The sequence below is a fragment of the Neovison vison genome, chromosome 6, assembly GCF_020171115.1.
Source record: "Neovison vison isolate M4711 chromosome 6, ASM_NN_V1, whole genome shotgun sequence".
Classification (NCBI taxonomy): Eukaryota; Metazoa; Chordata; class Mammalia; order Carnivora; family Mustelidae; genus Neogale; species Neogale vison.
The window spans coordinates 85154028-85181870 of NC_058096.1; the positions used below are offsets into that span (position 1 = coordinate 85154028).

Sequence of the window (27843 nt, forward strand, 5' to 3'; positions counted from 1 at the left end):
ATTCTATAGTTTAAAGTGATTTTTTTCTTGGAAAAGAGAGCAGAACCAGTTCTAGAATCAATGTGTTTTTCTTTCCCCCAGTGCATCTACCTTAATCAGAATAAGTATTAGGAACTTCTGCCACTTAAATCAGACATCAAGACTCAACACTTGAAATTATGATTTTTCCTATGAGAGGAAATGATTAAAATTTCTAAAAATTACAATCGTAGACAAGTTAAGCTTAATATATATATATATATTTTTAAATATATATATTTCAAATGAGTTTATCAAATATTCAAATGAGTTTATCAGTATGGAATATTTAAAAACCTTTAGCTTTCATTTTGCCTGAAATTAAGTGCATTTTACCCTAAAGAGGTAGAGGTAGTTACTAGAACAAAATAACTGAAACCTGAGGAAAAGTAAGAAAAGAAAGAAAATATGTGCCTCTCTTTGATCATTCACTCCTCAAATGTTTATTGAAGTGACTGCTATAGTTCATTTTCTAGATGCTGGGGACAGCTTGTAAACAAAGCAAAGTCCCTGCTATTCTAAGCTGAAATGATAGCAGGAGTTAAACAATAAACAAACAAGAACATTTGTGGTATTTTAAATGTGGCAAGTGCTACAGAGAAAGACAAAGCAGAGGTAGGGGGTAGGGCGTGTGGAGGTAGGGGGAAGCATCAGGTAAGAATTACAGATTTAGACAGGGTGGTCAGGGAAGACCTCAATGCTGAGGCAACTTCTGAGGAGATATGTGGACAAGTATGATAGCAAGTCATGGGCTATCTGGGATAAGAGATTTCCAAGCAGAAGCAGAGAGTACAAAGGCCCTGAGGTAAGAAAATACTGAGCTTGACCAAGGATTGTCAAGAGGGCTGTGTGGCAGGAACCAGAGAAGGGAAGAGTAGGTCCTGTGGGTGCCAGGAAGCACATGATAGAAATCTCTGTGAGTTTTTAGCAGGGCTCTGGCTTCTACTGGCTTCTAATGAGATGAAGACTATGGAGAAGGCTTTGAGCAAACCTGAGAAATAATATAATTGTTACGGAAGGAACCTGGACTGGATTGCCCGATGGAAAAACGAAGTGGCACTCAGAGACCTTGGAGGATAGGAGGTTTATTCAACACCAGCGGGCTCAGAGGGAAGTAATCTCCCAAGGTCTGAGCCCCGAGCACTAATAAGGGGGTACACACTTTTACTTCCGTATCTGTGCCACTCTTACCCCCGCGGCCAGAGGGGCAGGAGAGAAAACCCAGAATGGCCCTGGGGCCGGGACTAAGATTCCCCTGCTGGATACCTCAGCCACCTTAGAACACAGGTTTTCTTTATCATCCCCCCTTTGATGCCCTCCAAACACCTAGTTTAGAGGGCATCACCTTCATTTTCTAAGGGGTGGTAATGAGTAAGGAGCAACTGGTGTCGGCTCTTGGCAATTTGCGCAGTGATAAACCTGATAAGGGCATTAAGAGTACAAGGACCAAGACGCCTGGGTGGCTCAGTGAGTTAAGCCTCTGCATTAAGCTCAGGTCATGATCCCAGAGTCCTGGATCGAGACCCGCATCCGGCTCTCTGCTCAGGGGTAGCCTGCTTTCCCCTCCCCCTCTGTCTGCCTCTCTGCCTACTTGTGATCTCTCTCTGTGTGTCAAATAAATAAATAAAATCTTTAAAAAAAAAAGAATACAAGGACCAAATGCCACTGTGAGGAGGAGCTGGAGGACGGGGCCGATGAGGGGGCCGATGAGGGGGCCGAACCAGGGGAACCATCGTGAGAGGGAATCTCAATAAGTCGTCTGCTGACGTGCCTCCCACCGGTGATTTACTCCATCCTGTGACTGGATCAGAGTTTCTTGAATCACCCCCGACTTATTAGCGTAGAAACAACATTCCTCCTGTAAGAAGAGGCAGAGTCCCCCTTGTGCAGCCGTGAGCAAGTTGAGACCACGCTTATTTTGTAGGACCACTGAGGCCAGCGAATTGGGTTGGCGCTGCAGGGCTAGGGTTGACTGAGTGAGGGCAGAAAAATCTGCTGTCAGTTGTTGAGTTAGCCTCTGGTACTGAACCTGTGACATCCCGAAGCAAGCCAGTGACACTGAGGGCAGCTCCTGACGCAGCCAGCAGGCCCACGACAAGAGGAATGGCTGTGGGGGAGTGTCGGGGGGCAGTCAAGAGGTTTCCATATAAGTGGAGCATCGCTCCCAGGAGGACTGAAGGATTGGGTAAGAGACTGACAAGCGTGCATGATTGATTGTGTGGGGTGTCTGTCCCCCACTGGCCGGGTCGGGCAAGGTAAAGGCATTGAGGAGGAACAACAGGTAGCAAAAGACCAGGACTGACCGGGGGTCAGGAAAACCATAGTGAAATGCTCTTAGGAGGAGACGGCAGAGGGCCCATAAAGGTGGGGTCCACAACCTTAGAGGGAGTCATTGTAGCTACTCCGAGAGCAGATAAAACCTATGAGCAGGTAAGCGTAGTAATACACCCTAAGGTCACTCAATAAGCAACAGCAATGGCAAGTCTCTGGGGCAAAGTCCAGCCAGAAGGGGCAACAGGGTGGAGTCTGACTCCTAGGATGAGGATATCACGCCATGAGAGCTAGGAACCAAGAGGAGGAGGTGTCTATCAGTCAGTGGGGTCTTACTGAAGGCGAAACCAGAGCAGGTCTATAAGGTTTAGCTGGATTTTCCATTGGGGCAACCCCTCATCTGGGTGATGGGCTTTGTTCACTCTGGAGTGGTGGACCCACTGGGTGAAACTTTAAGGGCAGTAGGGGTGGTTAGAACAACAGCGTGAGGCCCTGTCCCCTGTGGTTTGAGGGGGTTCCTTTTTCAATATTTGATCCAGACTGAGTCTCCTGTCTGGAAGGAGTGCACCTGGAACCCTAGGAAGATTGGGGCCCTCTCAGCGGTGTACCTTTGTCATTTATTTAGGGTGGCCTCAGGCCCCAATTTTTTTATTTCTAACCTGATGTAAGTTTCCTGGAGGGCTCCCCAGGCACGAGGGAGGCCGTCTATATACCCATGCCAAAGGGGCGAAACCTAGCATCCCAGGTGTGCAGCGGGCATGCAGGAGGGCTAGAGATAGCAGATCTGGCCATGGGAGGTTAGTCTCATGACAAAACTTTGCTAAGGTTCCCTTGAGAGTACAATTCATCCACTCTACTTTCCTTGAGCTTTGGGGCCTATAGGCAGTGTGGAGTCTCCTGGTAATGTTGAGAGACTGTACAATGTCTGCTACGAATGCAAGCCCATTGTCACTATGGATTGTTAATGGCAGGCCAAACCAGGGCACGGTCTCCCGCAAGAGGACTTTGGCTAATTCCCGGCTTTGTTTTGCCACGGAAGCTTCAACCCATCCAGAGTAATATGCATGTTCTTACTAGGAGATATCTGAACGCCCTGCTCGGCTGCGTGTGTGTGAAATCTATTTCTGGATCTTCGGAAGGGGTTCCTCCCATCCTCCGGACACCTGGCGGGGGCCACGGCGCAGATCGAGCATTAGTTTTAGCACGTGTTACGCATTGCTCACTCGTTGCTCGGCAAAATGCTGGCAGCTGGCTGATGTAGCAGAGCTCCTGGAGGAGGGCCTCTAGTGCGGTTTTTTCCTGGATGGGTGAGTTGGTACTATTTCTTGATTAGATGTCCTGTTGCTGTTGGAATGAAGGTGCGCCCATCTGGCATCACCCACCATCCTTTTAAAGTCGGGGTGGTTCCCTCAACCATGGCCCATTTTTTCCTCTTAGTGTAACTGGGCAAAGGGACTTTTTCCAGGGGTGTTAGGACCATGGTGAGGGAAGGGGCTCTGTCCGCGTCCTTTCTGGCCACGATCTTGACAGCCTCATCTGCCGGATGATTTTCCCATGCTATGGGGTCATCTCCTTTCTGGGGTCCCTTATAGTAGCAGAATTGCTACTTTTCTTGGAAGCCAGATGGCTTCAAGGAGTTTTAGTATTTTTTCCTTGTTTTTGATAGATTTTCCTGCAGCATTTAGGAGGCCCGTCTTCTTGCAGATGGCCTCGTGTATGCACAGTAGCAAAGGTGTACTGACAGTCAGTGTGGACGTTGACTCACTTGCCTTCACTGAGGGTGAGGTCTCAGACTAAGGCGTGTACTTCAGCCCATTGTGCTGACCAGCCAGTTGGTAATGCTGTAGCCTCCAGGACTTTAGTGGTTGTGGTGACTGTATGACCCACTTTCCGGGCACCCTCTTGTGGGTAACTGCTGCTGTCGCAGAACAGAGTGAGCTCTGGAATTTGTATGGCTTGAGCCGGTAGATCTGGATGCTTGCGTAGACTTTTTCAGTTACTTTGAAGCAGTCATAGTCTGGTTCCCCCGCTTCTATGGGGAAAAAGGTTGCTGGGTTTAATGTTTTAACCGTCTCGAGGGTTATCCGCAGATTTGCACAGAAGAGCCCTTGGTATCGTGCTAGCCGAGAGCTAGAAAGGAAGCAGTGCCCTGTGTGTTCATGAGGGTCGCAACTGCATGAGGGACCTTGACGTTAAGTTTTTGTCCCAGGGTGAGCTTGTCTGCCTCGTTGAGTAGGACTGTGTCTGCTAATACCCTGAGGCATGGGGGCCATTCTGCTGCCACAAAGTCCAGTTTCTTTGACAGATATGTGACTGGCCGTTGCCAGGGCCCAACAGTCTGGGTGAGTACCTGGAGCGCTGTCTTTTTTTAATTTAGGGGCCTGATTTGGGGCTAGTCCAGATGGCATGTCTTCAGCCCATACAGAAGGGAGGGCGAGCCTGAACTGTGGCAGGCTGCTGGGTTGGCCCTGGGCACAGAATAGCCTCTATTTGTCTTCTTTTGGTTTGGTAATTGCTAGTATTAGAGACCCATCTCTTTTTGCCTTGGGTTCAGTTGGAGGCTGGTATGCCTGGTAGGCTCAAAAGTTATTTGAGCCCTAAGCTTGGAGAGTATATCTCGACCCAGGAGGGGGATGGGGCAATCAGGTAGATAAATTCGTGTTGGACCTTGTGGCCCCCCAGTTCACACTGATAAGCCTGGCAAAAGGCTGCTGTGTGGCCTGTGTCCCTGTGGCCCCAAGAATGGCTGCAGTCCTTTTGCTGAAAGGGGCCACTGAGAAGGTGACAACAAGAGTGCTCGGCCCTAGTATCAACCATAAAAGTCACTGGTTGGCCCCCTACTTTCATGGATTGGTCGGCCACCTTAGAACACAGACTTTCCTAATCATAATCAAATTATCTTTTATAGGTATTCTGGTTATTTTGTTACATATTTACCCAAGTAAGGCAGTTTGGAAGGACAGAAGCAGAAAGTCTGGATAGAAGATCTTTGCAGTAATCCAGGTGAGAGATGTTGATGGTCCAGAATAGAATGGTGGCAGTGGAGGTGGTGAGAAATGGGCAGATTATGGATATATTTGAAGGTTCAGCCAAAGAAAATTTGCTGGTTGGCTATAGGGTGTGAGAGGCAGGAAAGAGTCAAGGGTGACCCCCAGATTTTAGGCCTGATCACCTGAAAGCTTGGAGCTGTCATTTACTGAACCAGAGAAGACTGTGGGTAAAGAGTTTGTGGGAGTCAGGTGTTGGGGCTACACAATAAATATATCTATTTTTTAAATAAATATATTTAAAACACAATAAATATATCTATTAAAATGCAATAAATATATCTATTTAAAACACAATAAATATATCTATTAAACATGCAAGTAGAAATGGCGAGTTTACAGTCAGATGAAGGAATCTGTTAAGAGATCAGTCCAAGCTAGAGGTATAAGTTTTAGAGTCACCAGTCAAGAGACTGGATGGCATTTCCAACACAGTGAGTTCCAGATAGAGGACAAATCCAAGGACTGAGCCTTGGGTATTCTAGTGGAGCAGTGTCCACTAGAAATTTCTGTGATGGAAATGTTCCCCATGCGCTCCATCTAGTATGACAGCCCCTAGACACCAATGACTGCTGAACACTTAAAACAGGACTAGTGCAACTAAGGAACTGAATTTTTAGTTTTTTGAGACTTTAGTTTAAGTAGCCACACATACCTTGTGGCTTCCATACTGGACTCCAGTAGCTAAAAGTAGAAGTAGGAAGGGATCAACAGAGGATAGGTTTTAACATAGGAAAAGAACCAGAAGAGAATGTTGTCTCAGAAACCAACTATAGAAGAGTTGAATGGTGCTAATAGATCTAGTATGAGGAAGACTGGGAATTGACCTTGAATTTAGGAAGGTGTAGCCATTTCAGTAGCATGGAGGAGACAAGACTGACTGGAGAGTGTTCAAAGGAGAATAAAGGGTAGAGGGAAATGTAGACAGTAAGTCTGGACGACTCTTTCGGGAAGCATTGTGGTTGTCTAGGAGAGTGTGAGAGTGAATGGATTGGGGAAATAAAGAGAAAACCGGGCAGTGCCAAGGGTGCAGTTGGGGTAAGCAGTCATGAATTTAAAGTGAGTGTGGTTGTAAAATTTTCTCCCGCCACATTTATCAGCTTGAAAAGAGGCACAGAGTAGCAAAGAGCTAAATTTAACCACAGTTGGGATCTAACTAACTGAGTATGAAGTTGGTTATGATGAGGGCCAATGGAATCTAAGGTGTGTAGGAGAGAAGGGAGGACATTATGGGACTAAGGATGGGCAGTGCAGGGCCTGCTGCAGTTGAAGAATCATTGGAATTAGAATACTAGAGAGAGCTGGCTAGAATGAGAAAACGAAATTGTTGGAGAATAAGAGGATTGAGATCAAAATTTTGGAGGTCATGACATCGTTGTTGATGGCAAGATCAGGATAGGACCATGGGAGTTGGTGTCACTGAGACAGAATGGGAGAGGAAGGAAGTCAAGGAACTTACAGGCCAAGATGTTGGAAGGATGTCTAGCTGACATGGAAATCTTCAAAAATTAGAACTCATGTCAGAGAGTAACTCTTCAATGTACGAAGTAGGTAAGCTGGGAGGAGGTGACCGGAGCTAGGAGGGCTGTTCAGGGGTGGGGTAAGGAGTCTCATGGTAGAAGAGTCAGAATGGGGTGTTAGGGAGGAGCAAGGGCAGTCGGAAACAAGAGAGTAGTAAGGAAGACAAAGGAAGATGGGTATCCTACAGGCCCTTGGCAAGAAGGAGGTGGGAGAGAAAATAACCACCCTTGAAAGAGCTGTAGGGGAGACAGAGCCTTCAGGATCCTGTGAGAGCCAGACAGTGAAGGGGATGTTCCGAGAAGGGGGCCCCCTGGAAGGTCTGTGGAGGACTGAGGGGCAGTCTGAGGTCTTATATGGGTCTTATATGACACCAAATAAGAAGGCACTTAGGTGGATAAGCATTGCCCTGGGAGTTGAGGGGGCATAACTAAGAGCAGACAGAATTTATGGTAAGGCTGGCTGGTCTCCAGGACAAATAATGGAGGGGAGGCTGCTGGTGTTGAAGGCAAAGGAAGAGCTCTGTTTGAGCTAATAGCAATGGGGGTAAGTGGTCTTAAGCAGAGGATGGGGGTCAGGAAAGAAATCCCATCCAGAGTTCCCAAAAACCCCCAGGTGTCCCATGTCTGCATCCCTTTACCTGCTCTTTCTAAACTCAGAGCAGTTAAGCTTAAACTCATCATTGGCCTCAGTTAGTTTCTGTGGTTCTAGTGCAGAATTAGTCCTATGCTAGAGCAAGAGAGATCAGTGACCGTGCCACTGACCTGTGGTAGGTCCTTCCTAAGGGTCATTTTCCTCCTCTCCCCCTCAGCAACTTCTTCAGTTTCATCTCCTGAGCTCCTCCCTAGCAAAGGAAGCTAAGTCTTTCTATTGGTATTCACATGCTAAAAGGCACAGAAACTTTCCTCTTCCAAAAACAAGAACCAACATAGATTTCTTCTTGTTTTCTTCCAAAAACAAGACAGACATGTCTCAAACGACATTACTGTAGGTCTGATTCCCTTCTCTTCCGCCACCTGCCCAGGACGAGCACCATGGCCCGTAACCTCTACAGTCACATGGGGCTCCTGGTTTCATGCTCTGCCATTGCCATCCTGCAATTCTTAATTTTTGAACAAAGAGTTCCCATTTTTTGTTTTGCACAGGGCCCTGCAAAGTATGTAGCTGGCCCCGTTCTTATTCCAGCCCTACCCCAAAAAAGCAAATAACAGATAAAACTTGACCCTGATGGGATCAGGTCATTTGATTTATTATCTCACCAATGTGTCAACATTTTGGTGATGAAGGGGATTTTGAAAATAATAAAAAGCACTTTAACCATATCATTTGTAAATAAGAAAGTAATTGAGTTCATCTAAAACCTATGAACTCCCAGTTTTTAATCTTTTTTTTTTCAACCTGAAGAACAAGTGTCACTTTCAGAAGGATTTTTCATTTATTGCCATTACCTCCATGTATTAATGAGTTGAACATCTGAAAGTTATTCTTAACTCCCAGTGAAGCATGACTGAATTATTGTCATTCATGCCAAAGAGAAGATCGACTCCTTCCTTGAGCGTGTTTCACGCCTGCAAGTAGGACCTCTCTGCTTGTCTTTACAGAAGTCATCCACTTCCTCTGGGGTGTACATTCAAGAACAGTAGCCTTGCGTAAGAAAGAGGTGACATGAGCAGGGCAGGGCAGGACCAGAAAGCAGAATAGACAGAATCATCATTTATCAGGGGGCGCACGGCAGACCTGCCTCTTTGCACTCACTGTCTGAGGAAAGCAGACCCTTCCACAGATTAAACCATTGAACCCGGATTATGGTGACTGGTGTTAAATGAAGAGTCCATACGGGCTTTCTGGATTATGCACCCTTGACCCAGATTCAAGATAAATTTGTCACCAAGACCGGGCAAGCAGGAACCTATAATACAGACAAGGTAATAGTTCTTTTACCGCGGAAATCAGAGTCAGTAAGTGGTAAGTGGTCTTAAGCAGAGGATGGGGGTCAGGAAATAAATCAGGGGGTCAGGAAATAAATCAAATGACCTGATCCCTAATTCTGTGATACACAGTAGCAAGTATTTCCTACAGAGAGGGAGCGTTTGGATCAGAGAGACTCAAGCCACATCCAACATTTCTTTTTTAAACATTAGAACCCTTTCTGGAAAGCCGCAGCCTAAATTGTAGCTTATTGCTTGCTTTTTTGCTGTCATTTTGTTGTTTTCTTCTAAGAAAGTAAGCGTGCTAAAAAATATACTTTTTGCATTTTTCCCTCCAGCCTAAACCCCGAGTGGGCACATTTTAAAGTATTGGTCTGTAGGGGCGCCTGGGTGGCTCAGTTGGTTAAGTGTCTGCCTTTGGCTTGGATTATGATCCCAGGGTCCTGGGATCAAGCCCCACATCCGGTTCCCGGCTCACCTACCTCTTCCTCTCCCTCTGCCTCTCCCCTCATTGTGCTCTCTCTCGAACTCTCACTCTCAAATAAATAAATGTTTTTTAAAGAAATTTTAGAAAGTGTCAATCTTTCACAAACTCAGTTCGCCCTCCTACTGGTCATTTGGCATCCTATTGTCTTGAGCTGGAACACTAGCATTCCTTAATTATGAGGATTCTGACTTTGTACTCTTATCCATATTTTTCTTTGGGGTGCACGAGTTAACAATATCAAATTATTTGCTATTTTGCCAGGCTGTCCTATGGAGTCGAGAATCCATTACACAAGGTAGCCAGTTGAGAAGGGGGGGAAACCCATCAGGCCATTTTTTTTCTCCTTACTGATTTTGAATTAAATCACAGGCTTAGTGGATTCAGCTTAGTACATATTAACCTTATATGGGGAGCTATAAACGATTATTTGGCCTCAGTTTCAGCTGGCCCAGTCAGTCCTCCCCCTGAGACACATCAGCCAGGTGAGGGGGCCCCGTGGAGCCTGCCAAAGCTGTAATTCACAGTGAGGAGGGAAATGTTGCCAAAAGGCCTCCCCAGGTTGAGCTCGCAAGCTGGCAGTCAGCCATCAGCTGTCCAGGTGAGGCGTCGCTGTCTGGAGATGACAAGTTGGGCATTTGACCAGCGTTCCTGCCATAGTGAACTGAGCTAATACCCGCTGGGGGAAGGCATGCTTCCTGCCCGGAAGCCCAACACTCTGACGTGAGAGAACTTCGAGAATGTCATGCATTCATTCAAATATTCGTTGAATACCTGCTATATATGCCTGGCGCCATGCTATATGCCAGGTATATAATGGTAGGCTTCGAAGGTATGGGCCTGCTTTCATATGGACCATACAGCCTAGTGGAGCAAACCAACATTACAAAACCCACAAATTACCTGATAGTTACAAATTATGGTAAGAGCTAAGAAAGAAATCATAATGTGCCGACTAAATTTGAGGCAGGACTTTATTTAGATCCGGGGCTAGGGAAAGGCCCCCAGTCTTCAGCAGAAGTTACTTGGGCAAAGAAGGAGGCTTGGTCAGGTTGAGAAATAGCGCACACTAAGGCTTGGGGTCGTGGCGAGCTTGGCTTTTCTAGGAAACCGAAAGGCAGCCAGTCCACCCAGAGTAAAGGGAGCTCTGGGTGCATGGTGCAGAGAAGTCTGGAGCGCAGATCAGGACCTGGAGCAGCAGGGAGAGGGAATTATTATTGCATGCTGAATGTTTCATCCTAATGTGGTGCTGGGAAAGCACCAGGAGTTTTAGACCAAGATGTGATATAATCCGATTTATGTCTTTAGAAGTACTTTTCATTCACGAAGGGGAAGGCTGCGAGCACTTAATTTTTTATAATGACTTGGGAACTAAATCAAAAAGCATGCAACTATCAAAATTATCAAATAGGAAAACGGGGCGGGGGTGCGCACGAGGCTTTATTTCTTTTACAAGGATGCGTGGAAATGTGTGCTGTTTAAAACTCAGGCCAGAGCTCTGATCACCTGACTTGTAGCAACAGCTTTGTGGAAGAGATCGCTTCGTTCCTTTGGAACATGAATTGGATTTTTAAAACCTTCGAACAGGGATGTCTGGGTGGCTCAGTGGGTTAAGCCTCTACCTTCGGCTCAGGTCGTGATCTCAAGGTCCTGGGATCAAGTCCCACATAGGGCTCTCTCCTCAGCAGGGAGCCTGCTTCCCCTCTCTCTCTGCCTGCTTGTGATCTGTCTCTCTGTGTCAAACAAACAAATAAATAAATAAAATCTTTAAAAAAAAAAAACAACTCTGAACAAAGCACGGGTAGCTCAAACCATCAGTAGAAGTGTCCACTGCCATCTGTAGAGCAGATGCCTGCCTTTTTCGCTGGATGCTATTCTCACGGAAGTCAGAGGCCGTGCGAGAGAGAGAGGAAGCACTGGTGTCTGGTCAGAATGGATTGTATTTCTTTTCCTATGGTGTTTTTTCTTCTTCTTTTGCTCTGCTTGACTGTTAAGAATGAAAACAAGCTAACGCCACGGTCTCAGATGAGGGGAGAGTTGAGTATCAGAAGGAGGTGGGTAGGGATTCTGCCACACCTTGGACCTCAAAAAGAACTGCTAATTCCTATCTTGACTTTCTCAAAAAACAATGAAAACACCAGGAGCTTATAAGTGAACATTTTGTTGGCCTAACCAATGTTTCTGAAAGAGGGTCTCTTTGCTATTCACAGAGGAAAGCTGGTTTAAGTTAGGGAGTTTTGGAAGAGTTAAGATTAATGTGCAGATTACCTTTCCTGCTTATGAGTAATCCATGGTGGATTTTAACCTTCGTCACCAAGAATGAGTCAACTCACTGTCCAGTGTTTGGAGGAGCATAACTTCCTAACCAGTACCTTTATCCTGGGAAAGATGTATTCCTAGAAGATGAGAAACTTTCTTATTTCAATAGCTTTAAGATATAGTAGGTGTATGAAATCATTAAATGACATGCTAGCATCTGTATTACACTTCAGAAAAACTGTTTGGACCAATGTTTGCTTTCCTCCCCTTTAGCAAATAAAAGTCATTCCAACACCCCCTTTTGAAAAGTGACTATTAGAAAGATTGCAAATTCCAGATTATTGCTGCACTGGCCCTAGAAAAGCTAGTTAGAGAATATACCCAAGGAAGCTCTTAAGCACTAAATCCCATTATAACTAATAGCATCTCTGCATTACTCATATTGGGGGGAGGGGCGGGAACAATAAGATTTAAGTACCACTAAAGAATTTTAATAGTTCCTTGGAGATTACATTAATAGAGTTTAATCATAAATTATGCCTCTTTCCTGTGTTCAGTGACACACTAAGAAAATATGTCAGTTGATGAGCAGTTTCCAGAAGAGATATACTACATAAATTACGTTTCTTTTTTCATCATTACTTTGTTTTGTTCTTTGAAATAAATCTCTTAGGGCGCCTGGGTGGCTCAGTGGGTTAGGCTGCTGCCTTCGGCTCGGGTCATGGTCTCGGAGTCCTGGGATCGAGTCCCGCGTCGGGCTCTCTGCTCAGCAGGGAGCCTGCTTCCCTCTCTCTCTCTGCCTGACTCTCTGTCTGCTTGTGATTTCTCTCTGTCAAATAAATAAATAAATTCTTTAAAAAAAAAATAAAAAAAAAAAGAAATAAATCTCTTAAAAATGGTGGCTAATTTTCATAATAAGCTAAAATGTCATCAAAACTGATGATCTAGTGTGTGTAGCTTTTGAAATATTTTTTCCACAATGTAAAAAGGAAAAAAAAAATCTGTGCCTTTATCTTTATTACATTTGTATAAGAAGACCTTGAACTGAAATCCAATAGTTTTTTGCTGACATGTCCAATGCTAATATGTACCGTGGTATTAATTCTGTAGTTGTTGCTCATTTGGAAACCTCAGGATATAAAATAAACTTAATTTTAAATGATAGCTATCTGATAGCTTGAAAGTAGGAGTGGGGGTAGTGGGTGCAGGAAGGTGACAGTTTGAGTCCAAACTCAAACGTTTCATGTAGATTAGAAAGTGGAGGCTCCTATTTTTTTTTTAATTTTATTTATTTATTTTAGAGAAAGAACACGTGAGAGTGTGGAGAGGGGCAGAGGGTGAGGGTGAGAGAGAGAATCTCAACCAGACTCCAGGCTGAGTACAGAGCCCGACTGGGGGCTTGATCCCAGGACCCAGAGATCATGACCTGAGCCGAAGTCAAGAGTTGGCTTCTTAACTAACTGAGACACCCAGGCATCCCAGAAAGTGGAGTCTCTTAGATATGATGCTGTTGCCCACGTGAATTTGCCAGCAAAAAGCACAGTCTGTGACTCCTGGTCCAGGGCTCCATCAAGTCCAGAACTATCAAAGATAGCCTAGATGGGAACTGTGGATGTATTAGCATTAGTGGCACTTTAAACTTTCCTTAATGTAACTGGAGACTTACGTATTGATGTTTATAATTGGTATTTAAAAACATGGAAAGATTGGGGCACCTGGGTAGCTCAGTGGGTTACAGCCTCTGTCTTTGGCTCAGGTCATAATCTCAGGGTCCTGGGATCGAGCCCCGCATCCAGCTCTCTGCTCAGTGGGGATCCTGCTTCCCCCTCTCTCTGCCTGCCTCTCTGCATACTTGTGATCTCTCTCTCTGTCAAATAAATAAATAAAATCTTTTTTAAAAAATGGAAAGATCAATAAAACGGTAAAGCACACTTTTCACATGATTTTTGTTTTCTAGTGCTAGTCACAATTGGAAGAGGTTTAAAAACACTGTTGTCCACTAGAGGTCACCTTTCTTCAAGATGAGGGTCAGTCCCCTTCCCTAATGCTCTGCTAACCTAATTTTAAATCAAGCACCACCACCTTGAAGAAATAAACTTTTCTGTCATGGGGATTCCATGTGGTGCTGTAGCTACACGCACATGAACTGGTAGGTAAAGCTGTCTGGGCTACTGAAAAACCTGGAGGGATGCAGGGGGATTGTGCCCCCTGCTTCCCCTACACACACACACACACACACACACACACACGTGTGCACTTTGTGCTAGTTCTAGCTTGACTCCTCTTGATAGACCAACTTATTTTTATTTTTGTTTTAACTTGTGTTAGCCCTGGCAGGTTTATACTACCTTCCACTTCCTACCACTGCTCTCTGTGACTCCAAAGGCTGGGAAATACAGATGAAAAGAAGGGATCCTTAAAAACTGACATAAATTTGGGACGAAACCATGTAGACTTCACCCAAATTTATCTGAGTCAGTTACTACTTTTCTACAGCATGTGAATTTCAGTCAGCATTGGCCAGAAAATACTATGGGGGGAGGACTAGGACTGGGTCCAATAAACAAGCACTTTGGCAGATTCTATTGAAATATAAACCATCACATTATTCTAGAAGGAGAGGGAGGCTGCCTGCTGTAGTGCTGCCTGACGCGTCAGGTTTCAAACTGTGTCTGTAGAAACCCAGGGTTGCGAGAGTTATTTTTGGAGGCTCACTTGCACTTGTTCTAGGAGCTGCTAAACACCTCATTCCCAGTCCCCACCCCCCAAAATCAAACTGGTAATTAAAGAGATGTGAAAATAATTCTGAATACATATACAAATGAGATTGTCTATGAGACCTTGGGCTTTTGGGGACGAGTGGTCTCGAGAAGCTGTGGTAAGAAGAATATAACATTTCAGGCCAAATGTAGTGATTCGTTCCCTCGTATCTATGTGAAGTATTTTGCCCCACCCCTTTTGTGACATCAGCATATTCATTTATCCCTCCCAGCAAATTAGTCTTTTGCAGTCCTTAAAACTGAACCTGTAAATGTGCCCTACATGTGCCTATGTAGGTGGTACCCCAGGACTGGCCTTACTAAAAAGTCATGCCTGTGCATGTCCAAGAAAGAAGAATTATCTGAGGTGCCCACTGGGCCCAGCGCAGTTCTGTGCCAGGCAAGGGCATGTTCCCTCATCAAGCCTAAACTGCGCAATGCCGAGTGAATGCCCCATACCTCTCTGATGAGCAGGTCTGGTTCTAGAGTGATGACCTGTTGGAAGTTCGGGCACTCTGTGTTTTCTTATCTGTTCCTTATGACAAATGTGAGCAGGTGCTCTGTATTGTTAGTAGGTCACTCCGGAAATAAATTTCTTATTACTTTGCTTTCAAGCTTCTAGATATGTTCAATGAAGACTATCAGAGATTGCAACATAAGTTATTAAAAAGGCCTGCTACCATTTCCAACTACTTATCTATGTGAAACCAGATTCTCTTGATGTGATGCAATCAAACAAACTAAATGTAAAAATACAGTGGGACTAAAACTTTCATTGACATCTATAAGCTCTAGTTTCAAATATTTGTGTTCAACAAAACAGCCTCATGTTCTCAATAAAGGATATAATTGGTAAATATTTGAACTAAATTTGAACTAAAAATTTTATGTTGCTCTAAAAACATTTCTATTATTTTGCATATCAGTTTTCATTTTAAAAAATAGATCTAATACTTCAAAAAAGAAAGGAAAACGTGACAACCATTGATTCACACTGATTATTTGCTCAGGAAACTAATTTTTAATGCCTGGAACAAAGGTAACCAGGGTCAGAATAGTCCAAAACTTCTGAGTAAATTCGTTTTCAATGGTTTGTGAGACTCTCAGATAAGTTCCTTATAGTTCAAGGATAAAAAAAATTATAACCTACCTCATTTTTATACTTCTACACTTCCCATTTCTGGGCCTGAGAGCATGTGGGAATATTCTGATACCAAGCATTCTCTCTGTCATGTGAGTGACACAAGGTAAGAAATGACCTTGAAGTAACTCATGTGAGAAATGACCTTGATGCAACAGGAGCCTCCAAGTCCCTTATAGGCACTCTATCCCAGAAGTCACAGACCAAATTAACATGCTCAAATCACAGTTCATTGAATCAATTTAAAATGCATATCAAAAAGCAAGGAAACAGGGACACACTGACATACACAGAATACGGCACAAGACCATATAACCTGAATCTTGGGCTATACGATATTTCTATATCCAGCCTTTCTGCCACAGCTACCTTCCCTGTTGATGATAAGGCTGTGAACCAGGGTTGAAGTTTGAGAAGGGAGGCCCAATGAGACAGAGGTGCCTGCCAGTGACATGCAACTTGGCTTATCAGAGACACAGGGACAAGTCCCTCTGGCTTCCCCTGTGCTCGCCCCCTCTCCTGATGAGCAGTTCTGGATTGTATTTGCATTTCTTGGGCAGAGGACACATAGGGCCAGAATGGATGTCACCAGTGGACAGTCAATGTACAATCTAATGAATATCCAATGCCTCAGGCTATTTCGAGTGTTGTGAATATTAGGTGCTTCTTTATGCTTTCCATTCCTTTCTGTGTCCTGGACACAAATGCTTGATCCATGTCTAACACATCCAGGTTACTTACTGATACATATCGTGAATGCTGCCTCTGTCTACTTGGTTACTCATTGTCTCACCCTAACCATCTTATGCAGTTTCACTTATGTCTGACAAACTACTACATATTCATAATCTCTTCTTCACACCTCGTAAGTTTCATTCATTCCATTTGTTTTTCTTATTCTTCTGTAGCATTAACTGAATATTCTCAGGTAATACAGCAACACCCTTTACAAAATCTCTTGGAAAAGCTTTCCACCATATTGGTCCAGACTCTCTGCTGCCACCTTAGCTCTCCCTGCCCTTCACGTCATAACCACCTGCTGCTCCTCTAAGGGCCCGAGGATACTCCCCATGTGCTCCAGCATCTTTCTCCACCATGACCACCATAACCTCCTCCACACTCAGCACTGCTTCATAACTTTGCTCATCATATCTTCAGGTCCACAGCTGAATGAAGACCCATCATGTGCTTCTTTCTGGTCTAACTCCAGGACCTGGCCCTTTTGGTTATTTTCTCCCATTGTCTTCAATTTTCCCTTCTCACTAGCTCCTTCCCTGCTGAACACATATATATTTGGGTCTCTCCTATCTTAAAAATCAGCCACAACCACAGCCCCTCTGATTCCACTCTACACTCCAGCCTGCCACCCTAATGCTCTAATTAATCAACAGAAGTGCTTGAAAACTGCTTTCTACTCAGTCCTTCAGCTTCTCAACCATTTATGACCTGGCTTCCACCCTAACACACTACTACCGAGACTGTTCTCTCAAGAGGAACCGAGGACTTCCTAACAGTCAGAACTAATGGCTCTTGTTGTGTTGACCTTCCACCCAACTAGTCCCTTGTCTGCTTCCCTGCAGAAAACGATGTGAAGCAATTTAGCTCTGCCAGCACCCCCAGTTATCCCCTCACTACATTGGTTTTCATTTTCCTCTCACCCTGTTAACCACCTTCCCTTTGCTTCCTCTTGCCCTCTAAATGCAGGTTTCACCCAAGACTAATATTAATTTCCTATTGCTGCTATAAAAATGTACCCCAACTTAGTGACTTAGGTCAATACAAACAATTATCTTGTAGTTCTGAAGGCCAGAAGTTCATAAGGAGTCTCAGTGGACTAATATCAATATGTCGTCGGGGCTGTGCTCCTTCTAGAGGCTCTAGGGGAGAATCCATGTCCTTGCCTTTCCTCTTCTAGAGGCCTCCAATACTCCTTGGTTTGTGAGCTCTTCCTGTGTTCTCAAAGCCAACAACACAGAGCCAGGCCTTTCTCCCACTACGATCTCTCTGTTCCTTCCTCTTTGGCCTCCTCCTTTTACCTTAAAGACCCTTGTGATAACATTGGGCCCATCTAGATAACCAGGATAATCTCCCATCTCAAGGTCAGCTGATTAGCAACCTTAGTTCCCCTTTCCTAGGTGGGGATTAGGACATGGATACTTTAGGAAGTCATTATTGTGCTTACCATAGGGATGTCTTTATTTCTTTCTAGTTCTTTCTCTACAGTCTTTCCCTTCGTCTAATTTTCTACAACTTCAACTATTCTTTCCCTGAAAGAAAAAAGATCACACACCCAAATTCCATCTGTTGACCTGACTTGTCTCCTGAGTCCCAGTTGCCTCCTGCACCTTCAACTTAGAACTTTATGGGAAAAAATAAAAGAACCCATTACTGCAACCCAATCCCCCCAGAATCAGTTCCTCCTCTGACTTCCCTGTTCCTTTGCGTAGCACCAGCTTCACTCCAGCAGTGCTCTCAAAGCCTCGTGACTCCTTGTCTTGTTTACTCACAAGTCCAATCACCGGCTGGATCCATCAGTACATTTTTCATGGTGTCTCATGCAATGCGTCCCTCAGTCTTTTCCTTTCCATCCCCTCTATCGCCCCCATCATTCAGGCCTCTCTTTGCTCTTGACCTGTTGCCTTGCCTTTAATTAGGAGAGGGGGAAAAATCCATTTCTGTTCCTCTCCTGAGCACCGAAAATCTGTCTTACATGTTATTCTCATTTCATCCGGTAAGCAATCCAATAAACGAGGAATTAACATCCTCAATTGATAGAAGAGGAAACTGAGTCCCACGATAAATGAGGTGATGTTCTGAAGGTCATGGTCATTTATACATTCAGTTAAAAATATTTATTGAGAGCCCATTATATGCCAGGCACTATTTCAGATGTTGCGGATATTAGCAATGAATAAACCAACCAAGATCCAAGTTCTAAGTAAACTTACGTGAATCTAGACATAGAAAAGATAGGTACTCAAGAAGTGAACAACCAAATGAACAAGATTCTTGCAGTTTCCTGGTGTCCCCTAGCTAAGAGTTCTCTTCGTCTCCAGAACTCCTAGTGAGCAGACAACATCTCTTTGAAGGCACAAATCATTCATCATTCTATACAATCATATGTATACTGTTTTATTTGTCTTACCAAACTCCTTGAAGACAGAAACACTTCTTCACATGGCACAAAATAGGAATCTGTTTGAACTACGAGGCTGTAAGGATCGAGGGAAATGTCAAGGACGGTGCTTTGTGAACTATAAAGCCATTTTCTAAGGTTTGTTGTCTCAGTGACACCGACTATGTTCTTTGGTAGGTCCTTCAAGGACCTAGGTGCCCTAATGTGGCCAGGATTGATTTTTCTCAGAATTCCTTGTCTTCCATTGCCCTGAAAGAAGCATAGCCGAAAGCTCCAAAAAATGTCTACCAGCATTTCCAAAATTCCTAAGGAAAAGCTTAAAAGTTTAAGACAATGCTTAAGACAATGACTTCCTTGCTCATCTTCCCCACACCCTAACTTCATTGTTTCCCAAAATTTCATTGTGAACATTTTCAAACTGGATGATTCTTTGGTGAAAACCTATGTATGCCCCATCCAGATTCTACAGTTAAAATTTTACTAAACTTGCTTTGTCAGAACTTTCCATCAAACTGTCTCTATCTGTCCATCAGTTCATCTCATTTATTGATGCATTTCAAGCACTTGCATATCATTGACTATAGTTCAGAATTTGTTCACCAGATCCTTTTTATTCTTTGCAGGTAAATTTTGCATACGGTGCAAAATTTATTAGCCAATGAGTTTTGGTAAATGTACACACCTGTGTAAGCCAAGTCCTTATCAAATCACACAGCTTGTTCCAGAAAGTTCCCCGTGTTCCCTCTGAGTTGGCCCCTAACCCAAATAATTCACTTTAAAATTGTATGCTCACATGACTTGTAGATAATGACTTTTTGTCACTACATTCACTACCACAAAAATCTTCATTCTATTGCTATTAACTGCCACAATTGAAAAAAATACTTTTCTGGGTTTACAGACACCATAGTTTGCTCAGTCCCAGAAAAACGGCTCAGTCAAGAAATACTCTAAATTTTCTTCCTTTTAAGCATAACTTTGATTCAGATTTAGGTAGAACCATATTGCAACCTCGTACTTTATGACAGATTTTGATTTTGAGGCCAGCCTACACTGGCTCAGTCAAAGGGGTTTATTTCTCCAAATCTAGTGAGCCTTCATTTAACATTGTTTACTAACAACATATTCACTAGATATGAACCTAGAAAATCTGGCGGTTTTTTGTTTTTTTGTTTTTTTTCTTATTTTGATGCATTGTTGTTGATGTTTGAGGAGAGGAGCATTTATATTCTTGGGCATGTCACAACTTTCTTAGGCCTCAGTTTCCAGATCTGGAAAATAATAGTCTATCTCTTAAAGTCCTGTCTAAATCTGAAACCCAGTACTTTTTATGGGCAGGAAAGTTACATAGACCTAAGAAGAAAAAAGAATTTCTTTTGGTCCAAAAATAACAAATGTTACCGTAGTTTGGTAAGTTATTCTAGCTTAAATGTTCTTGGAACAGCTGGTTTCTGTTTAAAGTTTTTTGTACTAGCAAATCATAATTTAAATGGTAACACAGAGTCCTTTCCAATGAATGACTATAAAGGGAAGCTTGCTTGATATATTACCTTTTTTTTAATCTTGTTTATACCACTTGAGAGGGTTTTTTGACAGGGTTTAGGATACAAATGTCAGAAATCTGTTCTCCCCAGAGCCACCTCTGAGTCACTTCCACTATTTATGGAATAGCAACTGTGAAGAGTGGGATCATGTTTAGACTTTTTTTTTTTTTAAACAACACATGATAAATGTTTTTAGGAGCTTATGTAATCTATCCCAGAGCCTTTAGTTTTCAGAAGAGAACAGAGTCCAGGAAGCAGCTTTGTAGGCCTTGATAGCTTGAAAGCATGTTCCTGAGTCTTTAGGTCACAGATTGTCAAAGTAGTAACTTGAGTCAAGTTTTAACAGCCTTTGAAGTTAAAGCTGTTCTGTCTTGGAAAGCTGGGGTATGCCTTCTCTATTAGGTATAGGATTTTTCATTTCATCTTATTTGCCACCTTGCAAAAGGAACTTTTCTTAGGGCCTACTTTTCCTTACATGTTCTTATGATTCCAGAACCTTCATCTAGCGGGTTGTAGAACAAGCCCCACCTGGAAATCTCTGTCTCTGTCCTGTGTGGACAACTCAATAGAGGAGGACGGAGTTTGGGATGAGGATGTATTGAATAGTGTTTCTTTTTTTTTTTTTTTTTAAGATTTTATTTATTTATTTATTTGACAGAGAGAGAGATCACAAGCAGGCAGAGAGGCAGGCAGAGAGAGAGAGGAGGAAGCAGGCCCCCCGCTGAGCAGAGAGCCCGATGCGGGACTCGATCCCAGGACCCCGAGACCATTACCTGGAAAGTTTCTGTCCTCTTTTCTTCATCCTGCTTTTAAGAAGACTCATGATCTAGCTCAGGTTTCTGCTTCATTCATCCAGCTTTCATTGTGCAACCTGACAATGAACAGGACTAAAGAGTCATGCGGTCCCACAGTCTGTCTTTCTCCTGTAATCCACAAAGAAGGGCCGTGAGCTTCTGCAGGCTAGATCTCCAGAGTACTTTTCATTGGGACCCAGTGAACCTGGTGAACCCGGTGCCGAAATCCAAACCTATGAGATCATCTGGCGGCCTTACCTTCCACTTCTTCACTCCCCTAACCGGGAAGCTCTCCACACATAAGGAAGCTCTCCATGCATGTAAGTGTGTCCCTGGAGTGGAACTCAGGCAGCAAATTTCTCTCCTGTTCGAATCTCAAACGGTAAAAATGAAGAATATTTCTAAAAATGGGTTTTTCTCTTTCCAAGCAACAGAGGTGTTCTTGCAGAATTATGAATACATCACCATATACTCCTAACACAAATTCCCACCATTCCTTAAGATACGGCTTGATGCAAAAACTTGGCAAACATGTTGATTTCATTCCTCAGGGATAAAGTACTTGTTTTTCTCTGGCAGTAGCATAATGAAGACTGTGTGGTTAATAGTGAGAGTTTTTGAGGAGGTGGATAGCTAGATAGGTACAAATTAATTAGTAATTTCTCTTAATTTTTTTTTAATTTGGTCAGGTCTTTATTTCATTTATGTGCTCAGGCCATTTTATTAAGAAACAACAAAACAAATTGCCTATAGCAACTGAGTAATATAGATAAGGAAATTTTATTTTATTGTGTTTATTTTCTTAATTTGGTATCATTAATTAGCTAGCTTCAAGAATTTACAGAGCTGGTTGTTTCTTTCTATATATCCTAAAATCCCAGAGTGACCCTGTGAAGCATTTCAGAAATTGTTTCCCTTTATCCCCCCAGAAACACATATTTTCCTTGAGTACTATCTGCAGGTCCAGAATTCTTTTCATTACAGCCTCTTAGGTAGAATGGTCTTTCTCTAAGACAGTATGTCCTGTATTAGGGTGTCTGTATATTCAAGTCCTGGCATTGGATTTTATGTATATATATAACCTTACTTTCAAAAAAAAAAACCTGTTCAGTTTCATTTTCATAAAATGAATGACTTATACTGACTTTCATACCTGAATAAGCTCCCTCCCTTAAAAAAAAATGTTAGGAATAATTATTTTATCCGATTTCTGTGTGACTTCAAAAGCAGCTAAAAGCCAAAAAGAAGTGGGGAATCAAAATAACATCCTGTTGGGGGTATAGCTCAGTGGTAGAGCATTTGACTGCAAAATAACATCCTGTTAAGGAGCGAAGACCCTCCCTTTAGTTATGAAGTTGACAAACACTCCCAACACTCAACACAGGAATCGTCCCTTCAGTGTCCATATTCAGAATGGATTGCCTCCCCTGTCGCATGTCAGAAGTTCTGAAAGGATCCTGGAGGCCTCTTTTTCACAAGCGCCATGCCAGCAGCATCTGCGGGCTGGCGGGATGATGCCGGAGGTTAGAAACGTTCACCGGCAACATTGATTTGTGTCTGTCTCTCTCCCTCTCCCTCGCTGGCCTTTTTCCCTTTAATGAGGACTAGAATGTTTCCACATCAGTTAGCTGCCTTCATAAAGCACCAGAAGGTCACACCAGCCCCAGACTGATCCTTTCCTTTGTGCCTATAATATAATTGGCTGATTGTGCCAGCGATGAGCGCGCCCCCTCCCCCAGCCCGGTCCTAGCTCCATGTTTGCGAGCCTCACTGCTGGTTTCCGAGGAGAGCGGCTCGGCTGGCTGCGCGCTTCCCGGCACAGGCAGTGCCACTGCGCAGGTTGCTCAGCGAAACAGCATCCATTTTAATCCGCGGGGAGCCCCTGCCTTCCCAGGGCGTTCTCGCCGCCCGTGGATGCTCGGCGTCTTGCCTCCGCAGCCTCGCGGAGCCGTCCTGCTTCGGGGTCTGGGCCCTAGGATGCACTGAGATGGTACATCAGGAGAACTGTTCGTATCAGGTAAGATTTCAAGCCCGATTGCGAGGCTGGAATCCTTTCGAGAGAGGAGGCCTGCCTTTTCCAGAGCAGCAGGTTGCCTCTTTCCGGATTTTCAAGGGATTTTGCCGTCCTCCACTCCTGGCCTTCCTCGCATACAGTATCTGAATTGTAATTAGGTTTTCTGGGGAGTAATGGGGCAGAAAACACTGCTTCCTTGGCCCTTGAAGCGTATTGTGAAATCCACTGAGGTGATCTGCGCTTTGCACATTTCTCTGTCTGTGCAAATAAGAGGAACTGCTGTAAACTGTAATTGAATTTAAGGGGCTTCGGGCGGGGAAAAAGCTGGACCGAATTCACTCGGGGAACATGGCAAAATACGATTTTTGCTCACTGCCTAGGAGATGAGTGGTTTCACGTCCAGTTTTTAGGACTGTCTCTAAGGGAGTTATGTAAATAAGCGGAATTGATGATCTGAGAAATTTTCAAAAATGGGCCAGCATGCACTTGATGTTTGAAGTTGCACTTGTAGGTCTTTTCAAACTTGTTTTTACTAGCATGTGTAAATAAGAATTAAGGTGCTGACATGCATAAAAAACTCCACATGGAAAATTTTTTAGGATTACATATTTGTCTTTGTGCTAATTTGCTATGTGGAGTTTTAAATTAAACAGACGATCTCAAAGACCCGTTCTAGAGTATTAATAATAACTCCTTCCTGCAACTTGGACTGTTGAGGCAACATTGAAAGCATCCTCATTGTAAGCAGACAACGAGAATGTTCTCAGAGTAATTGCTCTTTGCAGCAGCAGGCATGGCTAATCCAAGTCCAGGATGGGTACTATTGCGGGATTACTCAACTGACCGAGTTCAGAAGCTCTAAGGGACCAGTTTTTTAACTTAACAATGCCTCTTCCTTGTGAGAGGTGGGTTACCTGAGACAAGCAGGTGTTTCTCATTAGGTCGGATTTCCCAGAGGTAAATGTATGCAGGCAGAGTCGTACATTGCACAAGACTCAAGGCAGTAGTTTCTCAGCTAAGTAAAGTGTGCCTATAAAATATATTTATCCACTCACTTTTCTCTCTGCTTCATAATGGCAGTTTTGTAATTTCAGGCTTGTTTTACTGTATTTTCATTTCAGAGTACATCTAGGTCTGTAGATCCTAACATTGAGACTTGTGCTTCACAGGAATTCTTCCCATGAGAAAGGGAAGATGCTGAGTAAAAACCAAAACTTCACTTACGCGCAATCCAGAGATTGAGAATGGGGAATGCCAAACATCTGTGGAGAGCCTAACCTATTTATGGCATGGCTCCAGGGGACTAAATTACTATAAAATTAAAGTCATTATTTTCTCTCTTTTCAGAGAAGCTATAGAACTTAACTTTTGAAAGGCAAACTAGTATAAGATTATTCCCTGTACCTTTTCATTAAGTTGGTCATGAAATCACTGGTCTTATAGGTCAAAAATTGGTCAGAGATCAGCAATCTTATCTAAGGAAAAGGGATTTTGTTAGCCAACTGCTTCTGAAAGGGGACAAATTGATTTTATTTTACATGAACTACAACATATAACACTGTCATTGTGTGTTTAATAGTTTTGAAATATTTATTGCTTATTTTCACAGTAAAATTAAGTGTATTAGGCAGATAATAATGGTTAATTGATTCTGTAGCTCCCTGAGGTTTTAGAGTAGAACTACCTTCGTGTGTATGTTTGAAACACCCTCCCTTTATTCATAAATCAGTAAAAACATTAACCGTGAAGCCAAGTCTTAATCTGCTTAGAAACCTTAGGTTTAGAACCCACCTGGCACCACACATGTTTGGATTCAGAAAGGGCATTTTCTCTAAGTCCTTGGTTTGATGTTGTCATCATCACTGGTTATTTCAACAGTAGGATGTTTTTCAGAAACTTGCCCATTTTTGGATGAATGCTTATTTGTTTTTAAGGATGAAAATGCAGTGATTAAGGCAGATTCCTTAGGGTAGCATTTTTAGTAAGTAGAATTTCTTTATTTATTTCTTCCATAAATGTATACTAAGGTTTCGTAATGGAGAGTCCATGAATGGAATTTCAGGGAATATTCCCCAAAATTATATGCTCATTTTGGTGCCTATGCTTAGGCATATACTATTATTAATATCATCATCATCATCATCACCATCATCATCAGAGCATAATGACCTCCTAACTGGTCCTGCTCTAACTCTCCCCCTCCCCCCTACTGTAGTCTAATTTTCAACACAGTATCCAGAATGGTCTATTAAAACCTAAGTCAAAACATGTCACTCATCTCAAAATTCTCCTCAGAATAAGGCCCCCGACCCCAAGGGCCTTGCGTCAACTTGCCCCTGATGCCTCTGGGACTTTCCACATTCCCCTTTCCTTTCACTCCCGTCCCATTGTGCCAGCCTGGCCTTGAACTTGCTGTCCTTTCTGCTGCTGTATGCTTCCCCCAGGTACTCCCATGTAGGGCTTCTAGATTAGCAAATAATCTGCAGTGTTTCGAGTAAATTTATACTAAAAAATCATTCTCCATTTTTCTGAAATTCACATTCAACTTGGCATCCTGTATTTCTCCTGTCAGTAAGTCTCTCACTTCCTTCAGGTCTTTGCTGAAACGTCACCTTCTTGGGAAGGCCTTTTCGGGACTTAACTATGTCAATTTCCAACTCCCTGTTTCTAGCCCAGGGTCTCCATGACACTTCCCTAATTTGCTTTTATACCTGGCATTCATCACCATCTCTCAGAGACATGTTTTACATATTCGTCTCTTTTCTGTCTCCCTCGCCTGTAAGCTCCATGAGGGCAGGGATGTTTATATGTATATCCATCTGCTTTCCCAGAGCATAGGACAAACCCTTGGGTAATACGGATGGATAGGCCTACTATGTATAAAAGTGACTAAGAAAAACGGCATTGTAAACATACTATGGCATCGAGGTTTCTTACATTTTGATCACTGGGATGACTTTCAGTCTTACTCTATCCTGCCTCCCCACCCACGCAGGACACGTACACCATTAGCCTGCACTGTTCTCATTGTCTGCGGGCCAGAATATCCCTTTGTTTCTTGTTAGTTTTCTCATCTATGAAATGGGATTTTCCCTAGTTAACATCCTGGCCTTGTTCCTGCCAGAGGCTACCTTTCTGCAGGAATAAGTCAGTTACCATGAATTAAGAGCTGCCTTCTCTGATGCACATGAGGGGCTCAGGGAAGATTGTAAAGCAGCCGGGGAAAACCTTGCATTGCTTCATTTCCCAATCACATGTTGCCACAGTATGGATGTATAATTGATTTACTCCTCTTCCAAGTAGATGATAATTTTGAGAAAGAGAGTTTTTTCGCTACCGAGGGCTTTAAAACCGCTGCTTGAAGTGTTTGGATGCACAGGGCTTTGAACAAGTTAACCCAAAGAGGGATGCTCCGAGAGAAATTCTCAGGCAGGATTTTTTATGGTTGTTTCGTTTTGAACGGTTCTCACGTTGTCAACATCTTCATGTACTTCTCCCTCACAGGATTTACATTAGCTGAGAGGTTACTGAGGCATGTGTTGTCATTTTTAGTTGTAGCCGTGTTAAAAGATAGAGCTATCGACCTCCATTTTCCAGTCTTGGGAGGAAGCCAGTCTCTTCAGGAAAGAACCTTGCCCACAGCTTCAGACCTGGCAGCCTTCAAGAGGCCAGATTCTTCTAAATGGTCGCTGAGAGCAAGCTTTGAAATATTGTTAACTTGAAAGCACAAGTTTGGGTCAAAGGGTCCATTTTGCTTAAAAGCTCCCAAATATTTTCTCCTCTTTCCCTGCAGTTGGTTTTTGGGGTTAGTGTGTATATAAAAACAATGACATGCTTTCATCCCTTTCTTTCCATCGCTTAAATTCCCCTATGACCTCAGATATAGATCACACCCTCACATTCTTAGCTACTGTGGGAATGGAGACTTGAAAGAAAAAAAAAAAAAAAAGGAAAATGGCATGTGAATGACTCTCATCTCTTTCCTCCCTTGGGGACATAAAGAGACGCTTCTTCGAACACACACCTGGTCTTGAGGAAGCACAGTAGAAATCTTTAATGTTCCCCCATTTTTCCTCAGGCTATAATCCCGACCCCTCTGCGTGGCATTTAAGGGCTAACTCTGATCTGAACCCCGGGCAGAAACACTCGTCCCTCTACTCCCTACGCTGCCGCCCCCATATTGCCATCAGGCCTTTGCTTTGCTGTGGTACCTGAGCCTAGAAGGGCTCCCGCCCACACACCACCTGCTTCTCCCTTATTGCAGGGTGATGCAGCTTTTAAGGCTCCCATGCCACCTTCTTTGAGAAACCTTCCCTTTTCTTCCTGCACTCACAATTTCTCCTTCTTGGTGCACTTTGGTTTTGTTTCCAGCAGAACCCATTTACAACTCGTGACACAAGTCTGTCTCCCCCATCAGACAACAGGCTTCTTGAAAAGAAGGACCTTCTTTTACTTCCCTACATGGAGTGTGTGCTCAATAAATGTCTGTTGGATTGAATTGGATTTTCCACATCGGGTGCTGTTCTGAGTCCCCAGGATCAGGATCGCCCATCATAACCCTAGAGGGAAGCTCAGATCCGTGTAACAGAGTGAAGTGGTAAAGTTGACCACAGCACTCCTTGTATCTGGCTCGTGGACCTCTCAGACAGTTGCCAGCAGTTCAAACATCCCATGTGCCAGAAACGGGGATGTAGTGCAAAGAATTAAAAAAAAAAAAGAAATGAGACAGACATCCCAGCCTTCCCAGACACAATGCATTAAGAACATACCTCTGGGGCACCTGGGTGGCCCAGTTGGTTAAGCATCTGCCTTCAGCTCAGGTCATGATCCCAGGGTCCTGGAATCGAGTCCCGCATCAGGCTCCCTGCTCAGTGGGAGTCTGCTTCTCCCTCACCCCCTCCTCCCCCTCATGCTCCCTCTCCCTCCGTGT

The 27843-nt window shown here is 43.6% G+C and overlaps 1 protein-coding gene across 3 annotated transcripts in view; it reads left to right on the plus strand.

Moving 5' to 3' along the window:
• The window catches only part of LOC122908649 (schwannomin-interacting protein 1), a 125752-nt gene that overhangs the window by 50091 nt on the left and 47818 nt on the right, over positions 1–27843 (plus strand). Inside the window, exon 1 of one of the 3 annotated variants that reach the window (XM_044251695.1) lies at positions 22664–22916. The exons of the other annotated variants lie outside the window; for them this stretch is intronic. Coding sequence (XP_044107630.1) covers positions 22887–22916 — 30 coding nt within the window. The 5' untranslated portion in view covers positions 22664–22886. Of the gene's footprint in view, positions 1–22663; positions 22917–27843 lie in introns of those variants that run through there. 3 annotated transcript variants of the gene reach the window in all.